The sequence below is a fragment of the Triticum aestivum genome, chromosome 4B (genome assembly GCF_018294505.1).
Source record: "Triticum aestivum cultivar Chinese Spring chromosome 4B, IWGSC CS RefSeq v2.1, whole genome shotgun sequence".
NCBI lineage: Eukaryota > Viridiplantae > Streptophyta > Magnoliopsida > Poales > Poaceae > Triticum > Triticum aestivum.
Genome location: NC_057804.1, coordinates 139,118,553 through 139,130,743, shown reverse-complemented (window position 1 = coordinate 139,130,743; position 12,191 = coordinate 139,118,553). Strand labels below are relative to the sequence as shown.

Below are 12,191 nucleotides of genomic sequence, written 5' to 3'. Positions count from 1 at the left end.
ATTTGTTTAATCCAGCTAATATACTTGGTACGAAAACCTTTCAATTCTATCACATCAAATATAAAATCCAGCTGATTTTACCATATGCCTTTTCAAAATCTTTTTTAAACATCACTACACCATTTTTCTTTCTATGAATTTCTTTCAAGGCCCCACACAAAAGTAACATCGGATTTTGGCATATACCTACCTTTAATAAAAAGTTGTTTGTACAGGAGCGACAATCTTAGGAGCTATAACAGTAGTTCTATTGTTCACTACCTTATCAACCAACTTGAAACTACATTGTTTATGCAAATAGGCGCATACTACATCTTAAGCATTTTAGCATCTTGACATTTAGGCAACAAGGTTAAGATTCCAGAGTTCAGTAATCTAGACGACTCAATTGTACTATGGAAAATTCATTAAACAAATGCAACATAGAATCTCCTACTACCATATACAAACACCTGAAATTGGAATAAGTGTAGATACTTTACAAGCATGAGCTCACCCGTGAGAGAGCAAAATGAAGGATGCAAAAACGAAAGCAATCACATAGACCTAAAAGGACACAGGCCAATTGCTTGAGCCGAGCAGCCGACCTCCACACTTGAACACGATCTAGCTTAGCTAGACAACGGGAACATCATCTTTGCTTAATTAGGAAGCAATACTTCGCATCGGCACACCAAAACAGATTGGGGACGACGAGAGACAAAAACGGAATCATGCATAGACGAGCTAGCAGTAGATACATTTACTATTTTGTTTCGGCTGCCGGATGAAACGCATCGGCCATTTCGATGGCGCTGACAAGCTTTGGCTTTGCCCGTGCATGCGATGCAGCTCCGACCGCAGCCAAAGGCTCCAGTTGCGTGGTCTTCTAGGCACTTCCACCCACCGGCGTCCGGTTCCACACGCGGCGGCTGCTCCGGGCTGCTGACCTGTGGGCTCCTCCATCCCATCCCGGCGACGAGTCACCGGGCCTTAACCCGGCCCACGTGTACCGCTGCGGCGATCCACGTCGACGCCCCGCAGCACGGGCTCTCCCGCTGGCTCCCGGGACCCGCACCCCGCCTCCTCGTTTCACGAGCCCGTCGCGCTGCATGCTGGGCGCCGCACGCGGCGGCTCCACGTGTCCACGCGCCCGCTGCTGCGTGGAAGGAATAGAGGCCTCCCTGTGCATACGCGCGACGTGGCCGCCCCGGACGGGCCAGATGCTCCCCATCCGGCCGCAGAGGCGCCGGTGCACGGTACCACCTGTCCGAGACCCTCGCGCCGCCTCCCGGGAGAGGATATTTAAAGCGGGGGCAGGGGCCCCGCCGTACTCTCGCTTGGCACCGCTCTCCGCCTTGCGCTCGAGATCTCATCCGATCCTCACCCCACCCATGCCGACTGATCATGGCAGCAGCAGCGACGGCGGCCACCAGGCGCAATGTCGGCGGAGGGGCGCCAGCGTCGACGTCGAGCTCCGCGCCGCCATGGCGCTGGCCGACATGGCGGGGGCCGGGGCCGGGGCGGCCGCCGACCACGCGCTCCCGGCGCAGCACCTGCAGCACGCCGCCGCCCCAGCAGCTCAGGTAATCGATTTCGCCGATTAGCTAGCTGGCCCTATTTTGGTTTTCGGTTTGGAAGGATTTGGATTGATTTGGCCGGCCGTGCGTGGGTAGCAGGCGGCGATGGAGCACGAGGACGAGGAGCTGGCGAGCACGAGGCTCAGCCTTGAGCTGGGCAACGTCGGCATCCAGTCCTCCCCATGTTCCAGCAGCTCCAGCGGCGCCGGGCAGCAACCGCCGCAGTCGTCCGCGGCCGTGACGGGATACGGCCTCAGCAGACCGCGGCACATGCTCACCGAGGTAATTAACTCGCTCACTTGCTACGTTGCATCGGCTAACCCCTGCAAATTACACCCCCCCCCCCCCCCCCTCCATCTCCACCGGGGCGTCGTCTGAGCCGCCAATCGACGAAACATTGCAGGCAGAGAAGGAGGCGAAGCGGCTGCGGCGCGTGCTCGCGAACCGGGAGTCCGCCCGGCAAACCATCCTTCGCCGCCAGGTGATTAATTGCTAGCTAGCTCCATCCATGTGCACATTAATTACCACCACAGCTGCCGTGGCATCAACCGTGTCTGATGATTCTGACACGATTCGCGCCGTGTCGTCGTGTCCAGGCGATCCGGGACGAACTGGCGAGAAAAGTCGCGGATTTAGCGTCGCAGAACGAGAACATGAAGAAGGTACTGTAATTAAGCAGCGTCATGTATATTCATGGAGGATCTTGAAATGTCAGATCACCATCAAGTTGCTTAATTAATCCTGAACGGTGCAGGAGAAGGACATGGTGCTGGAACAGTACCTCACGCTCAAGGAGACGAACAAGCAGCTGAAACAACAGGCACATCATCTATCGCTTTCCTTCCTTTAATTTCCTTTTTTCCCGTCATCCATTATTAGTACTCCCCCTGCCACCACCATTGTTAGGCAACGGAAAAGAAAAGAAAAGAAATCCCAGAAGGGAACCTAGTATGTTCCAATCCAGCTCCAGTTGTGCCCCCACGAGAGGACTACCAGTCACCGCTGCAGTACACCTATGCTAGTAGGCGTACTAATTATGGTCAAACCGGGGGCCTGTCAATCGCTCATGTCTGTATATTATTTACATTTTGCTCCGACAGTGATGTTCGGACAATAATATACTCTATGTGCCCTCCCTTCTGTATTTGTCTTTTGCTTCTTTGGGTATGTGCTTGCTTTCTCGGCACGAACACATGCGTGTGCGCCAACTTGCTGATGCGTCCGCATATCTGTCCAGCCGGGTGGTCGGTCTAGTCGGTTCCGCGATCGGGATCCGGTGGAGGATTGCGGCACGGGTTTGGGCCTGCTCGTGCAGGTAGCGGCCATGTGTACGTACGTAGCTCGGTGCATCATTGACGGACAGGTGACGATCCACGGTTGGGCAAGCGGCCAAGGAGCATCGCGACTTCAGATCGATCTCGGTCTGGGAGGCTATTGTGTTCGGTCTGGATAAACTCTTGAGGCGAGCTAGCAGGGCGTCCACCCTTCGCGAAATTTCCATGGATGCCGTGGCACGGTGCACCGGATCAAACCGGCAGGATGCTGATAGAATCTCGGCAAACTTCGTTACGGGTGTCTCTAATAAAGTCTGAACCAAGAAACGGAAGCAGTCCGTTCTAGAATTATTATTTGGATTTTCTTTTAAATTAAAAAAGCGACCGATCGGTGGAAACGCATGCCAGCCTCGCCATGCATGCGCCATGTCGGCGGTGGGGTGAGCCATACAAAATGTTGATGCCATGGCAATGGCATGCAGCAATGGTTGCACGCGGCAACAGTGGTTCCTCTGAACGAATCTTCTTGTTTTTCCTCATCTTTCGACAGATCTGGAAACAGTGAAATTCGTTGAATATGATCGTTGCACGTTTCACTAGTCGGCGGGCAGCTGGCTCTTCATCAGGCACTAATAATAATAGTTAAACAACATGCGTTCGCCAGACGGAGCACTACTTTTCTCTCTACGTACTGTGGAAGAACATGCGGAATCTTTTCTCGTGCCTGAACTTGTCACACGCAAAGTAAGTGCTAAGTGCTGAGTCGGGTAATTAACTTTTTTGTCTGTCTTTGCAGGTGGCCAAGACGACCAAGAAGAAGCCGTCGTCTACACCAGCGATCACGCCCATGGACATCGCGCCGCCCGCACAGAGCGCGGAGGCCACCCCGCCGCAGACGCCGCCGCAGCCAAGCTTCCTGTACAGCGCGCCGCCGACGTCCATGCCTGTGCCCTACGTCTGGGGCTCCTGGCCCCCGTGCGGTCCGGGGGTGTACGAGCATGGTGGCAACCCGGCTGGCATGGCGGGACACGCTCCGACGCCGCTCTGCGTCCCGCCGGCCTGCGCGTGGTATTACCCCGTCGTCGCCGCTTCCACCGACCCCCGCGGCTCGCCGCCGGCCTACGTGCAGCCGTTCCAGGAGCCGACAGGCAGTGGCGGGACGGCCGGGGAGGACACCGACGACGACCCTTGCTCGCTGACCCTCGCCATCGACGCTGCCGACAAGAAGAGCCCCGCCGCCGGTCCCAACGCTTACCAAAGTAGCAGCGGCGTGGTGGGGGCAGTGGGGCTGCAGGTCGCGCTTAGCGGCAGAGAGAAGGCGGCGACGGCGGCCGAGGCGAGGAAGAGGAGGAAGGAGCTCACCAAGCTGAAGCAAATGCACGGCGGAAGCCGCCATGGCGCTGGCGAGCACTGGTGAGTGAGCTGCTAATCATGGCAGGTTACTAGGTGATCGAGGACGCATGCATGCATGGCACTACTGCCGCTGAGTCACTGACAAGGCATCGGTGATCAACTGATGATGACGATTGGTTCCTTGGACGCAAGCAATAGCACTGATATTAGTACAGCTCCTACCAATTTTTCTAATGTTCTTAATATTTCCATCTCGTTTGTCTAGGAACGTAGGTTTGCATTTCAGTTACGCCCCAAGGCACTGAAGAAATGTATTCGGTTTTGTTTTGAGATTCTTTGGTGCAATCTGTAACCGGATAAATAACTAGTGGTCCGATCATGTATAGCACCGGAGTTGTGCGTAATGTAACGATTCTTTACGTCCCAGAAGCATTTTTTTGTACCACACACAACAAAGTAAATCAAGCGAAGTAAGGAATATCTATTCTCGTTGTCCTAACATGGCTCGTCACCTAAACTTGAATCTGAAATATACCGGGACTTAAGAGTAACTCTAGCAGATTTTCTACTAAACAGTCTTAGTACTAAGTCTCAGTTATATACGCGAGATCTTTAAGATTCCTGTGTTAGTCGATTGAGACCTAGTCACACTCATCTATAGAACCTCACAATCCCGATTGAGACCTAGTCACACCCATCTATAGAACCTCACAATCCTTATAATTTCTGTACGTTCGGCCCGTAAGAATATACAAACGGACCATATATTCCCGACTTCGCCACTATATTTACCTGATCCCGGCCAATTTAGGGTTCCCATCCGGCATTTCTCCAACCCATATCTCTCGCAATCTTCATACTCCGGCGACTGATTCCTGCACACACGCACCCGTTTAGAGCACATCAATGGCCGGCGGAGGTCGCCAAAGAGCGCGGTGCCCTCTCCTGCAACCGCAGCTCGAAAGCGTGCCAAAGAGTGCGGCGCCCTCTCCTGCAACCATGACTGGAAAGCGTGGAGCAGCTTCCACGAGGTCGGGGATGCGCTTTGGCCCACCACCAAGGGGCTCCGCGAGGCGGAGATCGAGCTCGCCACCGCAAGGGACGTTGTGGCGGCCGGTGAAGACTCCGTCGAGCAGCTCGAGGAGGCGAAGAAGGGGTACGAGCTCGCATACATTCTTTACGGGTCAGCGACCGAGTTCTACCTCAACACGAAGCCCTAAACTAGTTTAGATCAGGTTTTTACTATGTTTTTAAGTTTGTATGTTTCAATGTATGAACTCCGGTGATGAACTATCGTGGCACGAACTTTATGTTTCAAATATGCATTATGGTTTAGCAGATCTATTCTGTCGTGGATTCCGCGGTACCGCAAATTTGTTTGTATTGATTTCGAGAGAGTACAACTTACAGGTTGATCGGAGTACAAGTTACGTCTTGATCTACCGCTAAATCTCTATATGTGTCTGTGTGTGTATGAGGTTGATGTCTACGAGCCTTACCCCTCGGTTTACATATGCACTGGGAGTATTTAGGGTTTACACATAGGTCGGCTACGTGTAAGGCAATCGTGGTGTAGATAACCTCTAAATCTTGGAGTAAGCGCCAACTCTTCGAAAGCATCCCATCTTGGCGCTCCTGGGCCTGACAAATGTGGCCCACTGGAAAATCATCATGGGGGTCCTCTGCCAACCCACATGGCCGGGGGAGACATGGTGAGCACCCCATAATCTAGGACACCATTGTAACATCATTCCTACAAAGACATGTGAGGATCTACTACATGTACTTCGTTTCTGCTCCTAATTTTTGCATTCTACTGTGTCATGAAGTCAAAATAATCATCATCCATTTTTCTTCATTAGGGTTTCCGAATATTCAAGTAATCCTTAGAAGGCTAACAATTTTTCATCAAGGCATCAATACATGTATTTTTCAACAACATCCTCTACTAAATACGAAGATAAAATGAACCATTTTTCCCGATGGTTAATGTATTTGTGCATATCAACTTGTACTATGTCTTCACTGCATGCATTTTCGCACAAACACTATTTTTATTAGTTTATTATTGTTCCCCTATAGCGTAGAACAGTTTCTTCTAAAATATCATCCTATTAGCGGTGTTCATTGGTACTCCCTCTATAAAGAAATATAAGAGCGTTTAGTTCACTACTTTAGCGATCTAAACACTCTTATATTTCTTTACAGAGGAGTAATAATATGTTCATCCATAATTTTGGACAACGACTTTTAATAGCAGAACCAGTGGCGTTGTAGATGAGTGTTATTTTTACACTCCTCTAACCTGAGTTTAAGCCAATACATTTCATTAAAACTGAGATATTCGCTTTGATATTGCCACTAATGACTACTTCCTCCGTTCCTAAATATTTGTCTTTCTAGAGATTTCAACACGTGACTACATACGGAGCAAAATGAGTGAATCTACACTCTAAAATATGTCTATATACATCCGTATGTGGTAGTCCATTTGAAGTCTCTAAAAAGGCAAATATTTAGGAACGGAGGGAGTAGTTCATGCATAGGATTCCAAATATCCTGACTTTATTTTGTTTCAACGTGAAATGGGCTATTTATGGACGAAATCAGGCCAGAACAAGGAAATGAGTAAAGAGGAGATAGAGGAAATCAAGTGGGAGGCACAGCAGAAGCTCCTGAGCAAAAGACGGCGTTCTAAGCGACCGCGCCAGCTCCCATGAGTGGTCATGTGGCATAGAAACCAAAGCTCCTCATCCACCTAAACATACTTTATAAAGGTGTCGAGGCCAAAATGATAACAGAAGAGTCGCAAGTAGGGCTGCAAATGAGTCGAGTTCGAGCGAGTTGTAGTTGGCTCAGCTCAACTCATATTAAAATTCGAGCGAGCTCAAACTGAGTGAAGCTCAAGGTCGAGCTGTAAAACATGACTCGTGCTCAGCTCGTAACGATCTCGAGTCGATCTCGAGTTAGTTTCGAGCTAAACGGAATAGTAAAAACTATAAAATATCTAGGGATTAATCCAACTAGATAAGGCACAACACGGCATAAGAAACCACTAAAAATATATTATTCCAATCAAGACGATGATAATGTAGTTTAATCAAAGTAGTTTGACTTATTCTCTCATAACCAAAAGTCTAGCATCAACATAAGCTGACAATTCACGTCCGATATATAATTGGGAAAACAAATTATTCACCGAAGATCATAAAAATTTGCTGCAGAGGGTAGGCCAGAGATGGGCTTGGAGCTGTCATAGGACTTGAAGTAATTCTCTCCATCACCGTACCAAGAAGCGCAACTGGCCTGCATATTAGAATTTATTAGTTTGCAAGATAATACAAACAATGCAACAATTCAAATGAATGTTCACCACAGTCTATTTGTTTCTTACTAGTCTGTAGAAACAATCGAAGGATATTTATCCAGAAAAGGAACTTCAAGTAAGTCATCCTGGTCTTCTTTATCCTGAGAATATTTGTGCACAACAAAATCGTAAGATGTACGTATCGTAAACAGAAATTAATTAGATCCATCTTGTACCTTGGATCCAGAATTGACGCTATTGATAGCAAAGTACTGCACTCTTTCCAATACTTCTCAAATTTCTGAAGCATAGCATTTCCCATATCATGCAAGAATTTATTTGTAGAGACAGATGCATCATCGAGGACCTTCTTAACATTCACAATGAGAAGAAAGAACTCATTAGCTGTAGGATAGGTTGATCCAGAAAACACAGTGGTCGCCATGCTCAACACTGCTAAAATATCCCTTATTTTAGCATACAACCTCCACTCTTCACTAGATGGCTCCCACTTATAATTGGCATCCAAATCTGCATAATGTAAAAATGCATTTTTGAAAGAAAAGGCACGCTCAAGCATCTTCTATGTGGATCCCCATCTAGTTGGAACATCAAGACACAACCCCCTCTTGGTTGACATGTTAAGTGACTTGACAATCTCAGTAAATTTGTAGAGCCGAGATGGCGACTTCTTCAAATACTTAACAGTTTGCCTGATGTTCTCAATGAGTGGTTCTATAGCCTTCAGAACATCTGATACTAAAAGGTTGAGTATATGAGCAGAGCATCTGACATGAAATAATTTACCATGGAAAAACACACTTCCTCTGGCCTTAAACTTGGACATCAGTTGACGAGCAGCCACGTCATTGGAAGAAGCATTATCAAGAGTTATAGTTGCAATTTGGTCTTCAATCTTCCAATCAGAAAGGCACTCAAATGTAGCCTGAGATATCACAATACCTGTGTGTGGTGGCTCCAGTTCAAGAAAACTAATCACACAGTACTGCATATTCCATTCTGAATCAATATAGTGTGCCTGATGTTCTCAATGAGTGGTTCTATAGCCTTCAGACCATCTGATACAAGAAGGATTCAAAGTCTTCATTATCACATTGAACCAGACATGCTCGACCATGCGGAAAGGGTACTCATGGACAATTATCATTGTAGCAATAAGCTCACGAATTTTTGAATGATCATAGCCACCAGAGAAATTGACTACTGGAAGATCAATACCACATGCATCAGCCGCATCAAAATTCAGAGTGCCTTGACCTTTTTTGATGTTCTTCTCACCATGATGTGCAAAGCAGCCATCCTGGTGCCTCTTCGTTATAGTTGTAGTTCCAGTCTTCGGGTACATGTACAGTTTGCTGCAAGCCTTGCACTTAACCTTTCTCTCTGTTTTTCCTTTTTCTTCTTCTTTGAAAGCACCTCAACCTCCTCAAAGTGATCCCATACATCAGAGTGTTTCCTCTTCCCGGATGATTTTGGCAATTCATCATCCTCAACCATCACAACTTCCTTGGCATCCTTGGCTTCATTCTCACAAAGGACCTAACATTCAGAGGTATTAAGCATATGCGAACGAACATTAAGGTGGAAAGTATCAGTGATAAGGTTGTTCATGAAGATGCATTTTCTAGTACGTACTGTATCAATTAAGCATATGTGAACGAACATTAAGATGCATTTTCTAGTACGTAATGTATCAATTAAGCGATTGGGTGGACATCTAAAATACCAGAAGATGAGAAGAACATCTAAATAGCCGACAAAAAGAAGAACATCTAACTTACCAGAAAATGAGAAGAACATCTAAATTACTAGACATACAGGGAACGAGGGTGAAGGGCTGGAGGCGCACGCGTTGACTGACGAACAAGGCTGTGTTCTGAATCTGGCGATCTGCGAAGGCCAGAGCGATGACTACACCGAGTAAAAGAAAATGTTCACCTCGGCCTACAGTACTCTGAATCACATGCACCCTATCCAACAGTATTTTACACGTGAACAATCTAACCATAAATCAGATCTTGAGAAGGAACAGCAGATGTTGTTGATGTCATTCATTTATTTATAAATATTATTACCAACCAGATGATCTGAATGTGAAAAAAAGGCTTACTTCGATCGATGGTACATCCATCTCGTTGTTCCCGGGAGAACTCATGTTGATCTCTTGAACAAACCAGCAGCAGACTGTGCTCTTCGTGGAAGAAAGACAGTAAAATGAAGGGCATATGCTAGGGATTTTTTTTGCCAAAAGTGACAGTGTTTTTAAAACACAGCCAATCACATACCATAATAAGGCCTGAATTTTCTCTGCACTTAATTAAACTTCCATGTTTGCTAGTAAATAAAATGGAGAAAAATCTTGGACATCATATATGGTATAAATTATCCTATTTCCATTTAATGTATGGTATGCTCATTTAATATAATGATTTTATACCGAGCTATCGAGCTAAAATCGAGCGAGCGAGTACTGGCTCAAGATCGGCTCGTTTCTCGATCGAGCTACATAAAATGTTCATACTCAGCCCGTTTCTTTTTGAGTCGATCTCGAGTCGAGCCAAAAGAGGAGTCGATCTCGAGCGGCTCACGAGCCTCGAGCTTTGCTTGCAGCCCTAGTCGCAAGATTGCAAAACAGAGACTCATCATCATCCTCATCACCACCTACCCTATCGGAATGAATGGAAGATGCCAATGGAACTTTTTGGTTCTTTTTTGGGGCGATATGGAAGCAACTAGCTTCCTTTCCATTATTACGTTACCGTTTCTCTCGCCATTTCCCATCTCCATAGCCACCACCTTCATCTCCGCCATAGTTCCCTTCCATCTAGTCATACTTGTAATCATGTATCACATGTGGCATCCATTGTAAGACATATTATTTACCAATCTACCATGGCGATGTGCTCTATGATGTGTTCCTCGTGTGATCTGATCTCCATGTGTGAGTAGTCCGGTAAGATATGGTTTGAGGCAAGAGCCTGGCAACCCGATTATTTGTAGGAGGGATCAATGGAAATGTTTTAAATTAATGTCTCGTTTGTGTGAAAAAATGTTCTGTAGTTGTTGCTTGCTCCTTCGTGTTCTTCATCCCTGCAGGTACCCAGGGTCTTGGAGAACGAGCCACAGAGAGGCTAAGGGCAAGGAGACAATGAAGTGTACTTCTGAACATCAGTGACAGAAAGATTTAGTACGGTAACACGGATCCTATCTCTAGGATTCAAGAGGCGTGTCGTTAAACGCCCAATGACTTTGTCTGATTATTGCAATCTTAATTATCGAGGCAATCCCACAAGACACATAAGGCCTTCAGTTGGACAATTTACTCTTGATGCAGGAGGTGTTGATAACCAACAAGTATAGGGGATCAATTGTAGCCTTTCTCGATATGTAAGAGTGTCGATCCCAACGGGGAGTTAAAAGTAGAACAAATATTCCCTCAAGTTATATGGACCACTGATACAACTCTATGCACACTTTACATTTGCTTTACCTAGAACAAGTATGAAACTAGAAGTACTTTCTAGGTGTAAAGGGATAGGTTTGCAAGATAACAAAGAACACGTAAATAAAAGCTAGGGGCTGTTTATATAAAAAAACAATTAAGTCAGTTTTAGTAGAGAGCTTTTTGTCACACAAGAAAGTTATTTGTCCCTAGGGAATCGATAACTACACCGGTACTCATTATTGCAAATTTATATGAAGGAGAGGCATGAGCTAACATATGTTCTCTACTTGGATCATATGTACTTATGATTGGAACTCTAGCAAACATCCGCAACTACTAAAGATCATTAAGGTAAACCCAACCATAGCATTAAATATCAAGTCATCTTTAGTCCCATACACAACAACTCACTTATTCAGGTTTGTGCTTCTGTCACTCATGCCACACACCATAAGTGAATCATGAACATATTGCAACACCCTACAACGGGGATCCCTCACGCTTGCGCGACACGGAGAGCACCATAGGACATCACCAATAATAGAACATACCACTCAAACCAATCATTATCATCAATCAACCCATAGGACAAGACGGTTCTACTCAAACATCATAGGATAGCCAAATATCATTGGATAATAATATATGGCGTTGAGCACCATGTTTAAGTAGATATTACAGCGGGTAAAAGAGACGTTACACCGCTGCATAGAGGGGGAGAGAGTTGGTGATGACGGCGGCGAAGTTGTTTGTCTAGATCGTCGTCACGATGATGGCCCCGGCGGCATTCCGGCGCCACCAAGAGAGAGGGGGAGACAGCCCCCCTCCTTCTTCTTCTTCTTTCTTGACCTCCACCCTAGATGGGAGGAGGGTTTCCCCTCTGGTCCATGGCCTCCATGGCGGCGGAGGGGCAAGAGCCCCTCCAAGATTGGATCTCTCTCTCTCTCTCTTGTTTCTCTTCTGTTTCTTGTCCCTGTTTTCTGGCCTTTCACCGTTTCTTAAATTCCTGGAGATCTGTGACTCTGATTGGGCTGAAATTTTAACATGATTTTTATCCGGATATAAGCTTCCTTCCAGCCAAAGTATACCTCCAACCAACCTACATGGTGGCCACGAGCCCTAGGGGTGCGCCTACTCCCCAGAGCGCGCCCTATGAGCTTGTGGGGCCTATGGACCACCTCTCAAGCTGATTCTTCTTCCCAAAAATTACATATATTCCAAAACAAATCTTC

The 12,191-nt window shown here is 46.8% G+C and overlaps 1 protein-coding gene across 1 annotated transcript; it reads left to right on the top strand.

Moving 5' to 3' along the window:
- Nucleotides 1-1,187: 1,187 nt before the first annotated feature.
- Nucleotides 1,188-4,641, top strand: LOC123094639 (epsin-1). The gene is made up of 6 exons (XM_044516601.1): nucleotides 1,188-1,565; nucleotides 1,659-1,841; nucleotides 1,963-2,040; nucleotides 2,156-2,221; nucleotides 2,314-2,379; nucleotides 3,630-4,641. Exons 1-6 carry the CDS (start codon nucleotides 1,203-1,205, stop codon nucleotides 4,248-4,250), a joined length of 1,377 nt encoding a protein of 458 aa, XP_044372536.1. The 5' UTR covers nucleotides 1,188-1,202; the 3' UTR covers nucleotides 4,251-4,641.
- Nucleotides 4,642-12,191: the final 7,550 nt, after the last annotated feature.